The following is a 22,531-nucleotide window of genomic DNA, read 5'->3' as shown; positions in this document are numbered from 1 at the left end:
ACACCCACGCACGCTCACATCGCACAGTTGTTTACTCTTCCTTTCTTTCTCTCTCTCTCTCTCTCTCTCTCTCTCTGTTCTCTGTCTCTCTCCTTCGAGACATTGCTTGTAGCTTCATACACCACTCCCATCCAAATTCTAGTAACCCGACAGGAATGATATAATCTGCAATTGCTTGAAGTATTTGTTAAACAGATGGTATGTTTAGTAATTAAAACAACTTCTGTGTGCGTTACGCATCAAAGAGGCCCAAAATAGCCCTACTGTTCAGAGAAATTTGTTCTGTCTTTGGGGGGAAAATATGATTAACATAGCGTTATTGCAGTCATCTTCTCGCACCAGTTAAACGCCATGCTTTCTTTTGTACTGCTAAAAAGCAACGACATTTGCATTTGGGGGTCTATATGCTTCTTACACAGAGTCTTTCTGCATACTTTGGGAATATAGCCCACTCACGGCTATATTTCTTCCCAATATTTAGCTTTTGTTCTTACAAACCTCTAAACGTGTGTCTCTATGCAGAGACAGATAAGCAGCAATCAAAATGAAATCTTAAATGTATTGACTAAAAAACGCCAATACATGGATTACGACAGCGGCAACAACACTCACAACAAAGAACTTCCGGGGAAGTTGTTGTGTTTATGTCAGTGCAGCTTGTATCTAGGCAATGTGTTTTCCTGCACTGGTTGCCCGGTGATTTTGTATGACGTCAGAAGTTGAGCACGCCCCTTCATTCGCAAAGACGCTTCGTTCGTTTACTGTTTTGTTAAGGTGGCGCCTTAACTTACATGTTTGTTGATGGTGAACATAAAACATGCATTGCCACTACTACTATTTATTTGACTATCATAGTTCTTTTTTATACAACCATGTTGTGATATATTATTACTGGTCAAAGAACTATAATTCTGAAGAAGTAAAAATGTGTAGCTACCTTAAGTCACATGCTGACATCGCAAGAATTCCTCTTTCTCCGCCCATACAGTAGAGAATGTAGTTAAGAGGTGTCATAACTTAGGTTTTACGTCTGACACTCAGTGTTTGAATCGCTGTCAAGCTGGGGAGTTGGTCTAAGGTACACTAGACTCGGGATACGTCCCAGCGATCAAGTCTAGACTGGAATTATACAGTTTTGATTTGTGTCACCACTATACTGTTTAAAAATCCAAGGTTATATACAAGTAATAAACAACAGCTTCGCATTTCTGCGGATATTAACCTGGAAATATTTGAATTTTTCCTGATTATTAAACATTTACATGCCAAAGCTGGGGGACCCTGTTGAAGAACCAGAAACTTTGTCGCGAAAATTTGAGGTTTTCGCAACAATTATTGGTAAGTGAAACTCCGTCAGCTCCATCAGGGTTTTAAAGGATTTCTTTCTGTTTCTTTCCTGTTCTGCTCCTTTTTGCTAGGGCTGCTGTTGAATTACCAGTACTTTACCCACATAACTTTATAGCAGAGTGGATGTGAAGTGAGAAACGTTGGAAAGAACTTGTGAACACTGATATGGCAGAAGAAATATTAGGCTGAGGCATTTATTAGGTTTGGGCTGTTATGAATGTTATTGGTTATTGTTTGACTATTGTAGTGAGTAAACTGCATGTAACAGAGCTAGTTCATGAATCGACCCTTGCCCTATTACCTGAAGTGTGTTTGTGGGATCCGAAGCCAACACTGAAACTGTTCTGTGAGACGGACACGCGAAAACTCTGACTACACCTGTGGACCGTTTAAACACACACGAGCCCTGAATCGCGTTGACTGTAAACTCCATTGTCTTCTTAAAATACATTTGTCACGCTTCAGACAATGCTTAAGCCGATACGGCATGATTAACGCCTTCGTAAATAATGCACAATTTTCTGTGACATGCATAATCGAGTATATGTTCCTGGCATGTAGGCTAAAGAAAGGTATGATCAACTGACATATGGAGGTCGGGTAATTTTTGACCTGTTGGGTCTCGCGTGGACGAACGCTGTGACACACGTATCCTTGGTTACATGGTCTAAAAAGGAAGTTACACCTTTTTACCGCTGGTCGGCGATAAAGGACCTAGGTTGGTCTCCCAAAACTCCTGAAGTAATCTTTTTTTGTTCTAGTAACTTTCAGTAAGAGAGGAATACTGACACTACTCAATTAGAAGTACTAGAACTATTTTGGTCACTATTACTCCACAAAGAGGCCTTATACTTTAATGCTGACCTGAAGTAAAACCCTTGCCTTACATTCACATATCTCAGTGTTAGCCTACATTCCAAAAATGTGAGTAAGATCTGTGTATATCTGTGCAGCGAACATTTAGGCCCCATAAAATAACGTTATCTTACAGACGTATATACGCCATACGTATATACGTCTGTAACGCTTACTCTGCTACACCGTAACAAAAGGTACACGTAACCGTTTTATTATGTATTTGTCTTGTCTACGTATAACCAATAGGTTAGCATGACCATGGTAACAGATATAAAAATTGGCCTACGCATGGCACATACATTACGCCGTATATTCGCATAATACGTGTGGATTTTTTTTCTAAAACACACAGCTACGAGTCCAACGCTTGCGTTGCAATCTAACGCTATCGACTGCGTCGTGCGTAGCTTACTGCACCATTAGCAGACGATACCGATAGCACATGACGTAAGTGCGAAGTTGTGTATGCAACGGGAGTTGATATGATCCTTAAAAAAGGTGGCATGATCCTCCCCCGTATTTTCACGGTACTGTTCCGACGAATAGTACTTCCTTAAAAGAAAACCTTTTTTACTGCCTTATTTGAATAGCCGTAATGATTACCGTAATCTATTTGTATAAAGCAGGGGTTCCGCTTCAGGGAACGTAGTCACCTTGTCAGCGCTTCTGCCTGTGTTAATATGATTTATATGAATGCAAAATCGGCACTGTCAAGTCGAAGCTTCGCAGCGACCGTCCCATAAAATATCCCGGCTACAAATATAAACAAGGAGTAAATAAGACACGCCACGTCTTATGGACTAGTTACTATTCCTTCTAAAAGCGCTGCCTAAATAGTACATCCGTTGGCAACGCGCTAAACAAAGAGTCTTTTAATCTAGAACCTATGAATATCGCTTAAACCAACAAGATTATGTGGTGATTTCTTTTGTTGCAACGGCGTTTTATTATGAATGGTGCGGACATGCCGGAGTGGGCTGGTACTATTCTGCGTGTTTCTAAGCCGTTTTAAACCTCGCCCACTTCAATTGGATTCGTCCTCAATGAGCAAGACGGCGATGGGGGAGGGGAGAAGACGGGGTCTTGTCCTCCACGTGGGTGTTCAGCTCTTCCTTCGATTGGACAGTTGTAGTAACGTCACCAAGTGCCCCTTTCGTGATAGGCCAGAATAGCCGAGTGGTGTTGGCGTAATCAGAGGCACCTAGGGATGCGAGATACTTTGTAACAGGGCTCTTTATCTGCGTTATAGAGGAGCTTGTTTGGACGTAGGAGCGCAGAGTAAGGAGGAACCGTGCGGTCTGAAAAGACCTCTCTTATCTGCCACAATATTCTTCTGACTAGAACTTGTAACTCCTTCTCCAAGATTTTGCACGATGTGTGCCCTATTTTACAACAGAGACAGATTATTAACGGTTAATGGTTAGAGATCTGATGCGTCTGAAACGATTAACTTTTGCGGCATTTAATCAACCCCCGGAAAGTTTCCCGTGGATTTAATAACATCAACATACTGGAATAACAGAACACCTCAGTGACTATTTTCTGTTCTGGGAATATATTTTTTGCCGTTTCGACGAGAGAAGACAACTGAGGGTAGAATAAGTAGCGGTTTTGTGTTGTGTGCATTTTTTTCTCTCTTTTTTTTGTGAAGACAACGACCGACCACTATAACTCGGACATCCACACTCATCGCGACGAACCCACAACAACACACTCGCCTTGTTTCCTTCCTTGAATACAGGCTATCGAATGGACCAACATCCGAGCGCCCGGAGCTGTGCCAACCGCGGAGCTCCGTCCTGCGACGCCGTCCCGAGCGAGCCGTCCATGAATCTATACATCCATTCCACAACCGGCACTCGCTTCGAACTCTCGCTGCCTCTGGAAGAGACGGTGGAAGGTCTGAAAAGAAGACTCTCTCAGAGATTGAGAGTTCCGAAAGAAAGACTTACCCTGCTACACAAAGAAACGTGAGTAACCCCTACTCATCGATATCGTAGTCCTTAGGTCATTGAGTTTACGTCAGTCAGACTATGTCCTATCTATTGTTAACATTTTTTTTCAGTTATGGTAATGACTTCAAAAAGGTGAAGAGGTCACAGGATATTTTGTTTGTAGATAAGGACTAGATTGTGCGTAACTAGATTTCCTGACCCCTGTTAGAGCATACCAGGTATCCAATGGGGATTACTGCGCTGTAAACCGTCTTTGATCGAGTTCGGTCATCCCGCTATTCCTTTGCAATGTACTCACTTAAGAGCAATGGGCACTATTTGGCGTGCTTTATGAATAGTCTAGAATGCATAATTATCGGGAAACCCGTATTTTTGGTAGGTGTATTGATTCAGCAGCTCTCACTGTCTTTCCGTGCACGAGCTTTTGGATCGTAATCCTTTAGAGTAAATCCATGCAGATTTTTAAGCTTTCAAATCATGAGCAAACACACACACACCCTGCCCTCATCTTACTGTTTCCAACGGTAATAAGTATGTAGCGTGTACTGGGATTGCATATGGGTGGATTCATTGAATGCACAGCCTGGCCTAGTCATTTGCTTTGGCTTCCTCTGCTTGTGTGCTGTAGGCTGATCTCCTGCTTAAACCCAGCGCTTGATTAGAATAAAGGTAACAATTGTCATTTTAAATTAGAGCAGTGATATGACCCGAAACTCGCAGCCATGTGTTGGAACATTCTACCCGGAATGACAAAAAAAAAGAAAAAGAGAAGGAGGAGAGAGGGATGTTAGCTCTTTTCATTGGATAACAATGAGACACGGGTGGTGGACTCCAGTGAGGAGGGAGGTGCTTTGTCACTTGCAAATAGCCTTAACGGTTGCATTGTTTTTCCTCTGAATTGAAACCATTGAAAAAAAAAAGAAAAGCTCTCACTAGCAATCACTACTAAATTACATCATCCTTTAAACTCCAGAAACCTTTAGTTAATCTCTCTAGTCAGAGGCCCCCGAGGGCCAAAAAAAGATGAATCTCTTTGTTCGGTAGGAGGTGACATTTAGCCTACATCTTTATTGGGCTGAACTCTTGAATGCTTTTTGACCAATACATTGCCATAGAATGTAACCACAATACTGTAATGTATTTCCAGCCTTTCTTTCAGTTGAAAGCTGGCTTTAATTCAGACTTCAGGCTTGTCCAAAGATGTTATTGTCTTAACTGTAAACTAAAGGCGTAGATAGTTCTCAAAAAAAAATTTTTTTTGCACCCAGAAGGCAAACAGTCAGGGCCTTGGCAGCAGCTTGTGCTGTTTCTCTCTGCGTTTGAATGGATGAGATGTTTCTATGTCTCTCTCACATGTCTGTCACCGCTAGTGGTTAGGATGTGCGATAAACACTATTAAATTATTACATGTCTGTGCTCATAACCTTTTCCAGAATAAATACTAACCTATTTTCGCCTATCTGCGACTACAGCGAGGGTGTTTACTGCTAACGTTTACGCCTGTGTGACGTTAAGACTGATATGTCAACACTGAGGAGTTTCCAGATGGATCAGGAGTTTCCTCAGAAGAAAAGAAAAGGAAACGGATTTGGTTTAGATAATGAAAAGCCTTATGATTCCCAGAGAAATTTGATTAGGAACAATTTTCCTTTTTTTTTTTTAATCTCTCCAGGCGGTTGAGTTCAGGAAAACTTCAAGACTTGGGCATCTCAGATGGAAGCAAACTAACACTGGTCCCAACAGTTGAAGCAGGCCTCATGGTAAATGTTTAACTAGAACATCTAGTATTTCAGTATTTGAACAAGATTCATTTTCACAGTGTTGACTGTTTTTGCGCTATTGTCAGAGAAAGATCAACATGCTCATTATTAAGTACATCTAAAGATTTTGAACTGGAAATAATTCTGTTTTGCCTTTCCACCTTTTTTCTCACTCTAGTCTCAAGCGTCAAGACCAGAACAATCCGTCATGCAGGCTTTGGAGAGTTTGACCGAAACTCAGGTGAGGACTTATTTCTTATTACTTAGTAATTACTTGAATTCGGTTGTCCTCACAGTAGGCAAGGCACAGAGCCTAAGTGGTCTTGAGTCAGTTTGGCTCCTACATATTCAAAGACCGTTCCAGAAAGGTTTAGTGCATCCAAGAAAAAAAAAAGAAAACAAGAAAAAACCCCAGAGGTTCTGGAGTTCAGAGCGTGTTTTCACTAGCTTTTGATTTCAAGCTCTCATCCCACTTGATATACATTTTATAAGACACGCCTCGCCGGTCTCCTAGCAACCTGTGAGGTATCTAGCAAGCCTGGACAAGCCCCGCCTAGCAGGCACTTAAGTTAGACCCACACCTGCTGGGAAGCCAGCCCAGCTCCTTACTCTCCCGCAGAGTCAAGTGGATTTGATGAAAAAAAAAAAACACACAGAGAGCGCATATACATAGAACATTAATGTAGATCTCTTTCTTTTCCTGTTGCTCAGGTTATTACCTCAAATTATTTTACTGAATGTTAAACTGGCAATGACAGAAATTTGCTATTATATGATAACATGGCTATATCTGATAAAGAGGCACACACGCACACACACACATACACATGTGTCTGTTTAATGAAGTGTGTGCACTGCTACCTAAAAGCAGGCAATGCAGATGGAGCTTAGCACATCAAGCTGAATTGGTTGATTTTACTGTGTATGTACTGGGTTACGTAGGGTTCTGTTTTTTTAAATGAATGTTGCTAATTGTTACAAAGGCATATAGCTGTTTTGGCTGATGTTTTGATATGCACTTGCATTTGTGTGTGTGTGTGTGTGTGTGTGTTATATCCAGTCAAAATACAAGACGCTGTTTTTCACTTTCTCACAGTGTCTGGTCTTTCTGATAATGCACTAAAACCACAGCATCTCTCCTGAAGGAGATTCTTTTACACAGGAGAACCTTGACTTTGTTCTGTGTGTGTGTGTGTGTGTTTGGTGTGTAGTGTGTGTGTGTGTGTAGTGTGTGTAGTGTGTGTGTGTGTGTGTGTGTGTGTGTGGTGTGTGTGTGTAGTGTGTGTGTGTGGTGTGTAGTGTGTAGTGTGTGTGTGTGCAGTGTGAGCTCAGAGCTGAGAAGAAGCGATGACAGAGGAGTGTGGAGGTTGTGTATGTGTTTGAGAGAGAGAGAGAGAGAGAGAGAGACTGTGTGTGTGTGTGTGTGTATGTGTGTATGTGTGTGTGGGGGAAGGGTTGACAGGGGACTACGCCATTCTCTATCATGTGGTTCAGCTTTCACCCAGCAGCTGCAGAGTCTGCTGTTTCCAAGAGAGAGAGAGAGAGAGAGAGAGAGAGAGAGAGAGAGAGAGAGAGAGGAGTTCTTACCAAATACATACAACCCAGGGTAGCTTAGTGGTGTTCAATGGATCTGTCTCTGTGCCTACAAGAGACAGTGAAAGAAAGAGAGAGAGAGGGGGGGGGGGGGGTGGTTTCTTACCAAATACACACAACCCAGGGTAGCTTAGTGGTGTTCAATGGATCTGTCTCTGTGCCTACACAAGAGAGAGTGAAAGAGAGAGAGAGACAGGGAGTTCCACTCACGCCAGAATATCCTTGAGATGTGCTTTTTATAATAAAAACAAAAGTCTCGCGTCAGGTTAAACCACCTTTTTTTTTAATGAGAGAAATTATTCCTTTTGCAAATCCTCATTAAAGTTTTCAACACTGTGGCTATTTGCCACTGTGCTTTCAGACTGTGTGAATGGCTATATTTAGTAGTAATGAGGACCAAACCAGGAAGTTGAGAATGAATACCCCCCCCCCCCACCCTGCATCGCCACTCGCCAAAGTGAAGATGTATCAGAATTCAGTCAATATACTTTGGTATTCTGTTTCTCAGTAAGGGCTTCGCTTTCTGAAAAGCAGTCATGAGGTAAGAGCTGTGATACGGGTTCGGCAAATCCTTACCCCCCACCCCCCCCCCCCCCCCCCCCCCCCCCCCCCCCAATTATGTGAGTGATTTGTGGGGTCTGCAGTCAGTGAGAACATCAGATACTTTGCTCGGAAAAGTCCTCGCGGAGATCCGTTAGGTAACCCCACCTTCCAGTCAGGCTCAGGTTTACAAGAGCAGCGCGTTTGGTTAGAATCCACAGAACGACCCATCTCGGAATCCTGAGTAGCCGGGAGAGCAGTTGTTTTTTTTTTTGAGAGGCGTTTGGAGAGTTGTGGGAACGATCCCTCGTGCTTGTTAGCTCTTGCTTAGCCGTGATTTCGTTTGACTCTTGCTGCGGTTTCTCCGTTGCTGACCAGAGCATTTAACTCTGACCTCAAACGTTATGGAATGGGAAGAAAGAGCCGAGCCAAATCAGCGATGTTCTCTATTTTGAAATCGAACGTTTTCCTCTGTGACGTTTAAGTTTTTTGTTGTGGAACTGACTGGAAAAGGGCAAATAGTGTTTCAGTGATATACGCCGGCCTTCGTATGTCTGTTCCAATCAAATACAGCCGTTCGATGACTGACAGCTGTCATAACCAAAGGCAGGGGGAGGTTTTTATGTATAAATATAGGGTTTTTTGATGGCTTGTGTGATTTCTTGGTTGTATTCCTGTCATAACTGTCTTTTCGCGTCCCCACACACCCACCTGCCCGCTCCCTATGCTGTTACCCCCCCCCGCCCCCCCCCCCCCCCCCCCCCCCCCAGCCTACCCCCCCTCCCTCGCACCAAGAGCCGAGAGGTCTGTCATTGTGTCTGAAAACGGACAGATGCAAATAGAGGGATCCAACAATACAACTCCCATCACCCCTCTGTCACCTCTCTCTCCGTTTCCACCCACCTCCCTCCTCCAGAGAGAGGAGCCGAGTCACACGGAGGGGAGGAGGGGGAGGAGAGAGGGAGAGAGAGAAAGAGAGAGAGAGAGAGGGAGCGGGGGTGGGGATCAGGGCTGCTGCTAGAGGCATCCGAAGAGAGAGAGAGAGAGAGAGAGAGAGAGGTGTGTGCGTGTGAGAGAGAGATAGATGGAGGGGGGGGGGTGACTGCAGCATATATGAGCTGTCAGTCAAGCCAGGCCTGGCGCTAACACCTACGTGAAACACAGAGTGAAGAAAGGACAGAACAAGGACATGGATGTCACAGAAGACGCTTCTGAACATTATGATACTCTAAAAAAGAAAGAAAAAAAAAGAAAAATTCAACACTCAGTTACTTCCCTCTCGAGATTCTTCGAGAATCCTTTCCTTCTCTCCTTACACTCTCATCACTCTGAGGATGTCTGAGAAACACAGTGGTGGTTGTTAGTTTATGTGGCGTTGTTTTTTTTTATTTTATTTTTTAAGGACAATAACTGTAGTCACTTAATGGGATTGCAGGCACATCTGACATGGGAATAATCAAAAAAGAAGGTTCGGTTTAGTCAGGAATTAGTGGAGAACCCCCCTTATGGTGTCTGCTTTTGTTCACAATACGAAAAGACTGGGACATTCCTTGTCATCTTGGGGGTACATGAGTCATGAGTATTTGATGTTTCAAAACTGATTTTTTTTTTTATTGAAACAGGAGGATTAAAATGTATCACAGTCATATTATCTGATATGATGTATATATATAGTCAATGTGATTTTCTTTTCTCTTACTAATCTGAACTGAAAGGAATAAGAGACATGTGTTATGTGCACAGCTGGTGTTTGGAGAAAGATAAAGACTTATTCTGTGTGTGTGTGTGTGTGTGTGTGTGTGTGTATGTTTATGTGTAGGTGTGTGTACCCAGTTGATAGTTGATAAAGAGATAAGAAGTGGTGTATGTCAATAAGTCTGTGTGTGTATGAGTGTGTGAGTGAGTGTGTGTGTGTGTGCGTGTGTGTTTGCACACACAATGGTAGTCATCGTTGCGAGGGAAACAGGAGTTTACACAGCAAAGTGTGTGTCTGTTTTGCTTTGAGCTTCATTTGTTTCTTAGTTCTCTCTCTCTCTCTCTCTCTCTCTCTCTCTCTCTCTCACTTTGCTTTTGTGAGTGGGGTATTTGGTTTCGTTACTGGGAAGAATCGAGTAAAGAAGGAGGTGACCTTCACAATGAAGCTCATTAGTGCCAAACTCCTCAGAGAAGTTCACATGCTGAGTCAAATAAACTGTCGTCCTGAGACCACAATATGGTCCTTTAAAACCAAGGCCAGGGTCAAGTGTGTCTATTACCTTATTATCTCACAGTCTGTCGTAATGCGCAGGTAACACCAGGGGCTTTTTCTTGGTTCTAAGATCAAGAGGAGACGGAAAAACCTTGCACCCAAGTTTCCACGGTTACCTGTGTTCATTGATAGCATCAAGAACCGATTCAGAACAGCTGATTTTAGCCTGTAAGCAGTAGGCAGTTTGTAGGGGGATGAGGGGGGATGCCATCCCCCTTGTTAGCAAAATGACCAAAATGTATCCCCCTTGTTAACTTGCCATCCCCCTATATACTCTATAGAATAGTGTCAGTGACCATTGGGGCATCCCCCCTGTTGGCCATTGGGGCACCCCCCCCCCCCTGTTAAAAATAACAAATCATCTACTGCCCGTAAGGTATGTCTATGCTATAGATATCAATACAATAAGAAATGTCTTCACGATAAGGTCAGGCTAATGATTTATAGACGATGGATCGAAACGCTTGAGAAAAGCAAAATCCTCTCTTTAGCCAAGATTAAGAAACATACTTTGCTGCCAGGGATAAAACATCACGATGGTGAAGCTCTTTGATCTGTTTGAAGAGCTGCCCTTTTTTTTTTTTAACCTGTTCTACGGCTCTGGTTTAAACGTGTTGGCTAGCATGAGTCAGAGGTGTTCTTCTCTCAGAGTGGGGACCTTTGATGATGGTGAGGTGTGTGTGTGTGTGTGTGTGGGGGGGGGGGGGGGGGGGTCTATGAAAGAGAAGGGAAACAGTGGGCATCGTCTTCCTCAGGGCATGGCGTAAGTGGATTGGCTCTCAGAAACCCCAGATCGTTCAAAGCGATTGTGCCTGACTGGATCCAGACCTAATATGGAATTGCGTGGAGAAGGATTGACGGAAACGCTTCAGCGGACGTCCGATCAACCACTCTTCCATTTTAGATTGTATTTCAACCCCAATCTGATCGAATTCGGTTGACTCTGTCTGGACGCCCCCCCCCCCCCATCCCCAACCTCCAACCTCCAGCCCTCTCGTCCGGGGCATGTTTATGTCTTATCAAACCCTAAAGCGAGTCAACCTACCTCTACTGAGGTCCTTTGAAGCCGATTTTCTCTCAGGGCGGGGAGAAAGTTCATTGATTTTTTTTTTAAGAGGGGTTTATAATTGCATCCGACCCCACCGTGTCTCTTTGCGGAGAATGCGTCGATAGCCCTCCCAGCGTGATGAAAAAAAAAAAAAAAAAACGGCACCGGTCGATAGTCCAGGTTAATAAGAGCGGTTTTTGAACTTTCTTCTCTTACCTCCTCTTTTTTGATAAGGTCACTAGAAGCTTCTTGAGCCCCGCTGTGATTTTGGATTGAAAAAGACCACCCTCCCAACTCCATTCCCCCCCCCCCTTTTCCCAGCTCTGGTTTTGCATCAGAATCACTCAAGGGTGCGTGATCGTTGGTTTTTCGTGGTGTAAGGAGCACTCCTTCTTTCTTTCTCACTATCGCTTTCTCTCTCTCTCTCTTTCTCTCTCTCTCTCTTTTTCTCTCTCTCCGTCTCTTTCTGTTTGACACACTGAGACAGAATGCGTGCAAATGAGTTCCACAGTCCATAGGGAGGAGGCCAATAAATAAAACTGTCAACCACAGTGTAGAGCCAGAGAGGAGAGGAGAGGAGAGGAGAGGTGGGAAGGGGGGGGGGGGGAGACGAAAGAGCCGTAGGCATACACTCAGTGAATATTTTATCAACATCCACCACCATAACCTCACTGACGCCCTCCGTTTCTCCCCCTGCCCCAAGACCTTTCTCATTCCTCTGTCAGCTTCTCTCTCTCTCTCTCTCTCTCTCTCTCCTCCTCCTCCTTCTCCTCTTATCACGCACACCCCCACCTCCTTTTTCTCTCCACGTAGCAACCGCTACCTGCTACAGAGCACAACACCTCCCTATTTCCCCTACAACATCAACAACACAAAATGGACGATGGAGGGGTGAAGGGGGGGGGGTGACTTAGTGTGGAAAATTCTGCCGTAGCCTTACAGTCAGTCGTAGATGAAGTTTCGTAAATAGAAAGGGGCGAGAGGTGACCTGCGCTCTTTCACAGACGCCGTTTTTTTAAGAGGCGGTTTTGTCGTTAGGCGAAGATTAACACCACCGACGAGCAGCGCCCGCGTTTGTATCGGGACACTCTTTAAAGTATTTAACCTCTGCCTCGGTTTGGAATTTGGGAAAGGCACGGAGTGGGTGCGGGTCAGGCTTTCAGATAAGGGGGGTGGGGGGGTGGTGAGAGGTAGTCGTGAGTCGCGGGGTCGAAAGCGCCATTCCTCAGGGAATGGGGGCGCGGAATGAGTTCCATCTGCGGTAAGAGTCACTAACGCTGAACCGACATCGCTGGCCTTTGGAACAAAGGCACGTGTTTGAACGAGGGGCCGCGGGAGTCGCTTTGGAGTCAAACCCAGTTTTTTTGGCTTCTCCGTAAAGGCGTAGTCAACACCCCAAACAGCCTTGGGGTGTCTGTTGGAGATGTAAGGCATGAGTTTTTTTTTTTTCCCCCAATCTGCTGTGTGGACGGGATCAGAAGGCTGGAATGTTCTCCGTCTGCGGCGTGCAGGTGTTCCCCCCTCTATATTTGTGTTTGTGGTTCTTTTGTCATGAGCTGTTTTTTTTTCTTCCACCTCAGCGAAAAAAGAAGCGAGAAATCAAAGAGACAACTTACCCTCGCCGTCTCTCTGTTTTAGACTTTCAAACAGATATCAACAGATATCTTATTCACTCATCAGACTGCTGATAAAAAAAAAAAGAGAAAGAAAGAAAGAAAAAAAAAGACCGTAAAAATATTTGAAGCGTTTCGCTTTTTTCTTCGAGGTGTGTCACTCTCGAATTGCGTCAAAAGCGGTGAAAGAAAAAAAAAAAAGAATAAAAAATAAAATAATAAGAGTGGGAGAGAAGCGGAGATTAAAGAATCCAGAAAATTGTCCTGCCCTTTTGTCTCGGTGGGATTGTGGTCTTTGGTGGGCTGTTGGTGACTGAACACATATGAGCGGAATCGCGTGGTGGGTGAAACATTCTCTGGTGTGTGACTGCGTGACTCAACCCGACAGAGACAGCATATTCGGTGGTCCCTGCCACACTCCTATCGTCCCTCAAGCTTAAGAGGCCTCGTTTACGGGTTAGCGCGTGTGGGTTTAGCACTCTTTCTCTTTCTCTCGCTCGCTGGCTCACTCTTTGTGGGCTGCGTCTAGGCAGCTGTTGATTGAGTCAGAGAAATGCAGCGCTAGTTTGTCGGCGGTGATGATCGCTTGTGTTTGGGAACTGATCTGTCAGGCTAGTGTGGGGACTACCAACGCAGCCCAGACCCCCTGACGCACTGCTTACTATAAAGGCTGAGAGCTGTGGGCCTTGAATAATCCTCTTCAGATTAGCGCGTCAGCCTCCAGTAATCACCATTTGGAAGGAGCTCAGCGTTGCTCTGTTATGTGACCTGGTTAAACTGGTTAGAATCGAGGTCAGTCGGAGTTTGACCTTCCTTCTGCGTACCTGGAGGTATATATACATGCTGAAATTCATTTTAGTTGTGTGACGGCCGCCAATCAAAGCTCCAGCTCTTAATTCTGTGCCCGCCTACCTCCTTCTGTGAGTCACCTGTGACCTTTGCACGGAGTTTCCCACAGATCTTCTGTTCTTCGGTGGCCCCAGTGTTTTTCCTCAGGTGTCGGTTACCGCACAGGGCCCTTTTGTTTTTTTTTTTTAAAGAAAAAGCAAAACATTTGACTCAATAATGCAAGAGACTACGTACGCAGACGAGAATGAGACGTCAGTCGGTGTATCACCGTGTTTTTTGGGTTATTCTGTGGAGGTTGAACCGTCTCTGCCTCTACCTCTCTCTCTTTCTTTCTTTCTGTCTCTCTCTCTCTCTCTCTCTCTGTTTTCCGCTCAGGCAGTGAGACACTTTTGTTTCGCGGAGTGGGTAAAAGGTCATGCCATCAGCAGAAAGAGAGTGGCAGAAATAGACAGGTTGATGGAAAAACTGATAAGCAAAAACAGAGATAGAAGGAAGATGATAGTGAATAGACCCCAGCGACTGAGGGGGTTAAGAACAGGTCACCAGGCACAAGTGCGCTGCAAAGCATTATGGGCCTTCAGGGAATCCTCTCTGAAGGCCCATAATGCTTTTCTCTCTCTCTCTCTCTCTCTCTCTCTCTCTCTCTCTCTCTCTTTCTCATTCTCTGTTTTTCTTTTGACAAAACGGATACAAAGCACATGTTAAAATATACATGTTTTACAAGGTTGTTGTTGACTAAGCTTGGCTATGTTTGATTTTGTACCCATTTACTCCTGTTTGAAAATGAAGAAACACTTCATTTTATCGCTTCTCTTTTTCGTTATTGGGTTTATGAATCACTGCTCTAATATATTCTCACATCTGAGGCATTTTGAGCATGATACACCTCTCGAGAACACAGTTTGATGTACCGCATGGTTCAGAATTTTGATGAAAATGTAAAAAAAAACCCCAAAACCTGTTAAATATGGAGCACACTTCCGTTAAGGTCGTTTGTGGTCTGTGAGGTCAGGGCTCAGACTATTCTTCATTCTTCAAACTCACCCCCCCCCCCCCCCAAAACCCCCACCCCCCACCCCCCCGCTGAGTGGCAACTGTAACAAAAACTCTCTGGGGGCCGAGATCAGACAAGAGGGAAGTTGTTGAGAGTGTGTCTCGGAGCCAAGTCCAGACAAACTCTCTCTTTTGCTTTCTGGTTCGCCAAGTGGAGGAGGTCAAACCCTGCCTGCATAACTGGCCCCTGCTTCCCATTCTAGGCTCTCCTAAAATGGGCAGCCCTTCCAGATCCGCTGCGGTCTCCAGAAACAATCGGTCATTATGGTGGGACGGAGAGAGAGTGGGTCCGTATCCGTTCTCTTTTCAGGCCTGCTTTCAGGCCGGCAGCCAGACAGAAGTTAGCCTTTTGTTAGTTGGCTGAATAGTGGAGTTCAGCACTAGGGCTAGTAACAGTGGGAAGCATGTATTTGTGTGTGTGGGTGTTTGTGTGTATGTGTATGTGTGTGTGTGTATGTGCGTGTGTGAAACAGAGGGAGTGACTGTTCTTAGGACTGCATTCGTTTATAAATCTCCATTCATCATATTCAGTCACTGAATTATTTCGGTTACATTCCTTTGGATGGAGCTGTATGAGCGGAGGTTCCCCCAAATTCTTCCTTATGTACTCACGCGCTCTCTCTTTCTCTCTTTCTGTATCCATCCCTCTCTCTCTCCGCCCCTCATTTCCTGTTCTATAGGTCAGCGACTTCCTGTCTGGACGCTCTCCTCTAACCCTGGCGTTGCGAGTGGGCGATCACATGATGTTTGTGCAGCTGCAGTTAGCGGCTCAGCACAGCAACGGAACGCAGCTACAACACCGTCACGTCGCTTCTCGCGACGGCAACGCGGGACACGCCACGGGACACGCCACGGGACCTTCTGGCTCCTCGATGCACCACCCGCACCCCCACCCCCACCCGCACCTACAACCCCAACCCCAACCCCATCACCTCCACCACACACTCCCGCCGAGCCCCACCAGCCCCGGGACCTTCCCTCACCCTCACTCTGCCCACGCCGTGTCCCCCGTGTACCCGCCGTCGGCCTCGGGCCACGCCGGCCCCGTGCCCCGCTCCTCTCCGCTCCAACCTCCTCCGAGCCTCCATCAACCTTCTCCACCCTGTTCCAGCCCGCCTAGTCCCTCTAGTACCACGCCGCCCTGCCCTGAGGTGAGATTCAACTTCTCCTCTGAAAATAACATTCCTCTCTCAAAAGTCCTCGCCGGTGAGGGGGTGGGGGGAGACTTTTTTTTTTTTAACTGGGTGTTTTCTTTTTTAATTTCTGAGCTACCTTAGTACCTCTTTAAAGGAAATCTTTAGTCGGACGGCTCTCTTTTTCCTGGCCCTCTGTGGCATTATGATTAATGGATCTGTTTGACGAGAGAGTTCACTTTTTTTTTTTTTTAATCTAAACTTTGAGTTATGGCTGGTCGTAATTGCTCTTAAAAAAAAAAAAAAAATCCTGCACCGACAGCAGCTTCCCAGGATTGGGTTTTTTTCCTTTCCTCTTCGCTGAAAGAAATAGCACGAACAGTGGAACGAAAATGAGTGTGTCGTACGTTTCAGTTTGACTGCCACATTCATACTTCCCTCGGATAAAAGTTTCCATGACTTTAATCTAACGTTTAAGTTGTGGTGATTTATTTTGATTTGGAAAGTGTGGTGGTTACTCCATGTGTCATCATGTGTTTCGCAGGCTAACTGCACTGCGAAGAACTCCAGTAATGCCAGCGCTCCCTCACGATCCCGCAAGCCGGGCGCCATCATCGAAAGCTTCGTCAACCACGCTCCAGGAGTCTTTTCTGGGACTTTTTCAGGTAACAGATCTTTGGAAAGCTCTCGGGTCTGTGGTGTTGGTGTGGGTGTACGATCAGCCCATTTCGGTTTGCCGCTTGTGTCGCCGCGTCTTTGTTGGCGAGAACTTACAAAGTTGCTAGAACCTTTCCAATATGTACAGAATTTCCCTGTTCTAGAAACAGAGCCAAAATGGCGGAACTGTAACACTGGAGCCAAAATGGCCGTCTCATTAGCAGTCTCAATAAGCGTAGTTCTCTCTGTCTGTATTTCTCTTTGGCGGTGAAATTACTTGTAAAATAACCGTTGTGGGTTTTCTTCTTTTCTCCACCCAGGCACTTTGCATCCTAATTGTCAGGACAGTACAGGTCGCCCGCGCCGGGACATTGGCACCATCCTGCAGATTCTGAATGACCTTCTCAATGCTACACGGCATTACCAGGGCATGCCCCCTTCTCTCACGCAGCTGCGTTATCAGACCCAGTGCGGCCCATCCTCCCCTGTGCCCTCTCCACCTCCTTCACCTCCAGCAGCAGGGATCAACGGACTCTCCACCAAATCTACCTCTGTACCTGCGGGGATGACCGGCCCCTCCACCCTCCACCCACTGGTGCAGTGTCAAAGTCAGATACGCATGTGCAAACCCTCTGGTGAGTGTCTCTGTTGGTTTATACGTGTGTGTGTCTGTGTGTGTGTCTGTGTGTGTGTGTGTGTGTGTGTGTGTGAGTGTGGAGAGCAAAGGGTGAATCAAAGGGCGGACGGAGGCGCATTTCGGGGTGTTATTGGGGAGTTGGCAGAGAGAGGGAGAGGTGACAATTTGGGGTTTTTTTTTCAGAGGGCTGAGCGATAGAGAGAGAGAGAGACAGAGAGAGAGAGAGAGAGAGAGAGAGAGAGAGAGAGAGAGAGAGAGAGAGAGCGAAGGGGGGTGGGCGGGGGGGGTGGAAGAAGCTGTCGATATCCCCCTCTCTCTCGTTCCGGCATGTTCTGTGCTGGTCTGTTATGTCAGATTACAGTAGCTTTGCCTCAATAGCAGCGGTGGGAGTGGCAGACCCTGCTTTTGTCTCTGAGCTTAGAGTTTCTGCTTTCTTCTCAAAAGGGTGGGCGGAGGATTACTCAGTTACCCAGAGATAGAGAACGAGAGACAGAGAGAGTGAGAGAGAGACAGAGAGAGAGAGAGAGAGAGAGAGAGAGACAGAGAGAGAGAGAGACAGAGAGAGAGAGAGACAGAGACAGAGAGAGAGAGAAGCTACTGCGAGATGTGCTGTCCTGATTGCATTCACAGGCGTGTGCCGGCTACAGTCTCTCTGCGGAAATGGATTTGTCTGATGCAGCTTGTTTTCGGGCTGTGCGTGTGGGAAATTAAAACGGAATCTTGCCGCCGAATCGTTAATAACGGATTATTATGAAATCCTCCAGTACAGCTGCTGGTCTACCGCACGTCGTTTATACTGGGCGGTACTGGTGTAAATGCCGAAAATGAGAGACGGGGGAGGCTCAGACTTTCGACTTTCTTCCAGAAGATTCTGCCTTGTAACTGTAACATTACAATCCTGTTCGTTTAGCAGATGGTCTTATTGTGAATGACTCACTAGAAACGCTTTCAAATAAATGCACACGCACAGAAAAAAAAAAAATCCATTCATGCATTCAGACTGAGAACTGATTGACTGTGCGACACCAAAGCATAGAACCCATGCAAAAGTGGGCCACCAGTAATTAGCCACTAATAATTACTGAATTACTGCCCCTTCTTTCACCAGTTAGCTATTACCATAGTCAGCAATAGTCAGAGAGCTTTCAGTGGCTAGAGGAACTTGGCTGTTCTCACTTCTGTGGAAAGACCACTCTGCCACCTTTGTGCCAGAGGCCAGAGCAGTGGAGTCCAGGGTTGGGGGTGAGGTCCAGGGAGACACAGAGATGGATTAGTGGGGCTAAGGAGTCGTCTTGCCCAGGTGTTAGGACAGAACATGACCTTGAGCTCAGAGACTGGTGCTTTTCTAAATGCCATGGTCTTGAAAGTAGTATACACGCACACACACACACACTCACACACTCGCTTACTCATTCACACACACGCACACACATCTCACATTTTTGTTGCCTTACTGCCCCCTGTACTGGGCCCCTATCCCTCCCCCCTTCAACCCCCCCCCCTCCACCCCCACCCCCCCCCCCCCTTCCATCCAGCTCCACGTCCATTGACTCTTGTCCGCCTGTCTGCTCCGATCTTATGTTTCCCGTCAATGGGCAATCCTACAGTCTACACTGCTGTTTTTCCAAAACTCTGGCCAACGGCTCGTCTGTTAAAGCCATCCACGCACCAACAGCCCGGGCCTCAATGGTGTAGCCTGTTTTCCATCGGCCTTTAAATAGACAGATTTATACGAGAAGCAAGAGTACAGAGCAAGAGAGAGGAGGGGGGGGGGGGCGGGGAGGGGGAGAGAGAGAGAGAGAGAGAGAGAATGGTCATTGTGTTTTTGAGAATCTGAAGGAGGAAAGAGAGGAAGAAAAAGAAACACACAAAGATGTTCGTTCAGAGAGAAAAAAAAGAAAAAAAGGCAAAAACAAAACGGTTATGTCCGGTCAGCGACTGCCCACAGATTAAATGGTACTTCCTCTTTTCGTGAAAAAAAACCAAAAAACAAAGAGAGGCTTTTTTTTTTCTTGACTCGACAGTTTCATTTTCTGCTCGTTCATTCGTTTTTGGATTCGGCAGAAGGGGCTTGTGTAATAATTGCCGGAGCAGGTGACCGGACACATGCTTAGGACTGGGGGAACCCGTTTATCTTTTGGCAGTTGGCGTTTTTAGTATTGGGTCGTAAAAAAAGCCCTCGCAGAATCGTGCGCCTGTTTTTAGCCTGCGGAAACAAACCGTAGTCACACACCCCTCACTGTCAGGCAGACCTTCAGAACAAGACAGCGCCTTGAAAATGTCACATATTTCTGCTATCTGTGCATCTCCTTGACCTTTAACCCCCAGCATAAGTGTGTGTGTGTGTGTGTGTGTGTGTGTGTGTGTGTGTTAGCGTGTGTGTGTGTGTGTGTGTGTGTGTGAAAGACGAAAGAAGCAGAAGCTTTGCTTTGCTGTGCTTGGGGAAGCTACTGATTTGACCAAACCTTCAACAATGTCAGCCCCTGTTTTTTGTGTGTGTGTGTGTGTGTGTGTGTGTGTGGGAGGCATAGGGGAACTATGCGTGTGTGTGTTCGAGGGGGGGGGTTCTCTTTTTGGCCCTTCTCAGAGGAGGCTTTTGTACGTCCAGAGAAGAAGAGCAGCCCAACATGCTGGGTCATTATGGGCCCTGTAGAGAAAGCCTCGAGGCTAAAGGATTAGCATGGGCCTTTTCACACACGCACACACACACACACACGCACACACACACACACTACAGCTGCTTAGCCTCCTCTCATGCAGACACACAGAGAGGGGGGGGAGAGGGAGAATAAAATGAGGTTGGAGGCAGAGGAGGGGGGTGGAAGGCACCCCCCACCATCCCCTCCATCTCTGTCAGGTTAGGTTAGTTTAGTTTGGGTTCTGGCTTAGGGCGTTTAGGGTGGAGCTGGGAGAGTGAGTGTGTGTGTGTGTGTGTGTGTGTGTGTGTGTGTGTGTGTGCGTGTGTGTGTGCGTGTGTGTGTGTGTGTGTGTGTGTGTGTGTGTGTGTGTGTGAGAGAGGGTGAGAGAGCGAGTGCAGAAAATCAGCCTCAGCTCGGGGTGGAGGAGAGTCTTCAAATTCCTCTAGTTGTTCATTTTAAAAACAAGCCCAAAGTAAAAGTAAAAAAAAAAAAAAAAACGCTCTCCCTGTGAAGCTGTGTACATTCTGACGAATGGTAAATGCCAAGGTCTCAAGGCTTTTTGTCCTTCTTCAGAAACTCTGTCAGCATTTCTTTCAACCACCCCCCCCCCCGCCCCTCACACCCCCGCCCCCCTCCCCCACACACTCTTCCTTCCCTCTGTTGTCAGTTGTCTCTTTGTGACTGAATGGGTGCCCAGGGCTCTAGCTTGGCCTTGGTGTCTCGCTGAAAACAGGCCAGCGCTGCATTATTCATTTTCTCATGTCGCTTGACGGTCAGCGAGATCGTAAGAAAGCCCTCCAGGCCAACGACACGTCTCTGATTCGCCGTGAAGCCCCCTCGCCGCAGGTCGGGACGCAGCCAGGCTGCACCAGATGACCGTAATGTACTCCTCACGTGCAAAATGACCGACACAGAAAACTCATGTTGTCTAGATAACCGCTGAAACTGTTACAGACAGCAGTCAGAGATGCGTTACACTAGGCTGTCCCATTCGTCTGGTTTGGGTTTGGTTCAGATAAGTTCTGGTTTTAGACGCGTAGCCGCCAAAGGACGCAACATTCTGTTATCTTGGAGGACGGAACCGCGTCGCCGGGAGACAAAGGTTCCGTGATGCCGAACGTTCCGTTGGTTGCCCGCTCTGAGGCTCCGTAGAGTTCTCCATTGAATTAATGTCTCTCTCTTCCTCATTTTGTCATCCTGGCCCTGGATCAAGAGGTTCTACTCCAGGAACTGCAGACAGAGGAACATTCTTGTGGTCTGAATCCAGCTCTCCAGGAAAAAGCCATGGCACCATGGCTCGATATCACCACTTCTCTACCCAGCTGTAAGCCACACGTAGACATGAGCATGAAGTGGAATTTAAGAAAATATTAGTAAATCTGTAAAGCAGTATCTTAGGCATGAAGACGATCGATATCTTATGCAAAGTAGGGCACTTTGCGTTTCTTTAACAGGATCTGCTGTCGGTGTCTGTTTTCAGAACAACGGCAGAGTTACTGCGAAATTGAAAAAGAAAAGCGAGCCAGACCACTAGTCGTTTTTTTTTTTTTTTTTTTTTCGCTTCTGATGCTTCGCTTTCGAGTCTCCGTCCCTTTCTGTGACGCGCGTCTGTTTTCGAACGCGCGGAGAATTTCGTGAGACCGCGCAGGACGGGGTCGAGGCAAACAAACGGGCGGTCGCAGCTCGGGGGCTTTATGTTAACGAAGGCAAAAGGATTGATGGGGGGGGGGGGGATCTCTGCTGCGGCGGCATGACTGCAGTGAGTTTGATTCACGTAGCCAGCGCTCAGAGCTCAACCTCGCGGCGCGCTCACCAGGCTCGATACTAGATGCCTCGACGTCTGACTCATCTCAAAACTCTCTCTCTCTCTCTCTCTTTTTTTTCTCTCCTATCTCTGTTTCTCTCATGCGCACACGATGCATGTGCACATGCATGTATGTGTGCACATTTAGCCTCTATACTTTTCTGTATAGCTAGCTACCTATAGGTTTATGTCTCTCCCATCCTCCACCCTCCTGCCTCTCTCTCTCTCTCGCTCTCTCTCTCTCTCGCTCTCTCCCTCTCGCTCTCTCTCTCGCTCTCTCTCTCTGGAGGGAGCTGCCTGTCTGTTCCCCACCAGTCCCCATTCTATCTCTCCCTCTCTCTTTCTGTCCGTCTCTCTCTTTTTTTCCTGTGGCCGTCGATGCACTGGAGAATTCCAGAACTTTTAGACTTCCTTTTACTCTCCACAACTCCGCGCTACCAGCGAGTACATTCTCTCACGCTGGCTCCACATGCCGGAGGAGGGGAGCCAAAAGTCTGTCAGAATGACAAGCTGCTCCGCCAAGATACAAAAGGAGGAGAAAAGGCCCTGACTTTGTCGCCGCATGCGGGAGCTCCTCCTTGAGACTGCAGAGGGATTTTCCATGTAATCTCTGTTCCACAGTCTGTGACATCTCCTCATTTGCTTTTTCTTTCTTGCTTTTTTTTTTTTCTTTTTTTTGGCCTTCTGAGGCTTCTGTATGCGGGAGCGGGCGGGTCACAGGGAAGGGGAGGGGGAGGCCAGGTGTATATCTCCAGCATTGACTAAACAGCTGCACAGTAGGGGAGGAGTCTTATGTC

General features: G+C 46.4%; 1 protein-coding gene across 1 annotated transcript in view; it reads left to right on the top strand.

Moving 5' to 3' along the window:
• Positions 1–1,059: 1,059 nt before the first annotated feature.
• The window catches only part of midn (midnolin), a 25,907-nt gene continuing 4,435 nt past the window's right edge, over positions 1,060–22,531 (top strand). Inside the window, exons 1-7 of the mRNA XM_030783578.1 lie at positions 1,060–1,338; positions 3,947–4,175; positions 5,833–5,920; positions 6,099–6,161; positions 15,545–16,015; positions 16,542–16,662; positions 16,975–17,289. Coding sequence (XP_030639438.1) covers positions 1,263–1,338; positions 3,947–4,175; positions 5,833–5,920; positions 6,099–6,161; positions 15,545–16,015; positions 16,542–16,662; positions 16,975–17,289 — 1,363 coding nt within the window. The 5' untranslated portion in view covers positions 1,060–1,262. The remainder of the gene's footprint in view (positions 1,339–3,946; positions 4,176–5,832; positions 5,921–6,098; positions 6,162–15,544; positions 16,016–16,541; positions 16,663–16,974; positions 17,290–22,531) is intronic.

This window comes from Chanos chanos, chromosome 9 (assembly GCF_902362185.1).
Source record: "Chanos chanos chromosome 9, fChaCha1.1, whole genome shotgun sequence".
Lineage (NCBI taxonomy): Eukaryota > Metazoa > Chordata > Actinopteri > Gonorynchiformes > Chanidae > Chanos > Chanos chanos.
The sequence above is the reverse complement of the archived record's forward strand: the minus strand, read 5'-3'. Positions and strand labels throughout refer to the sequence as shown.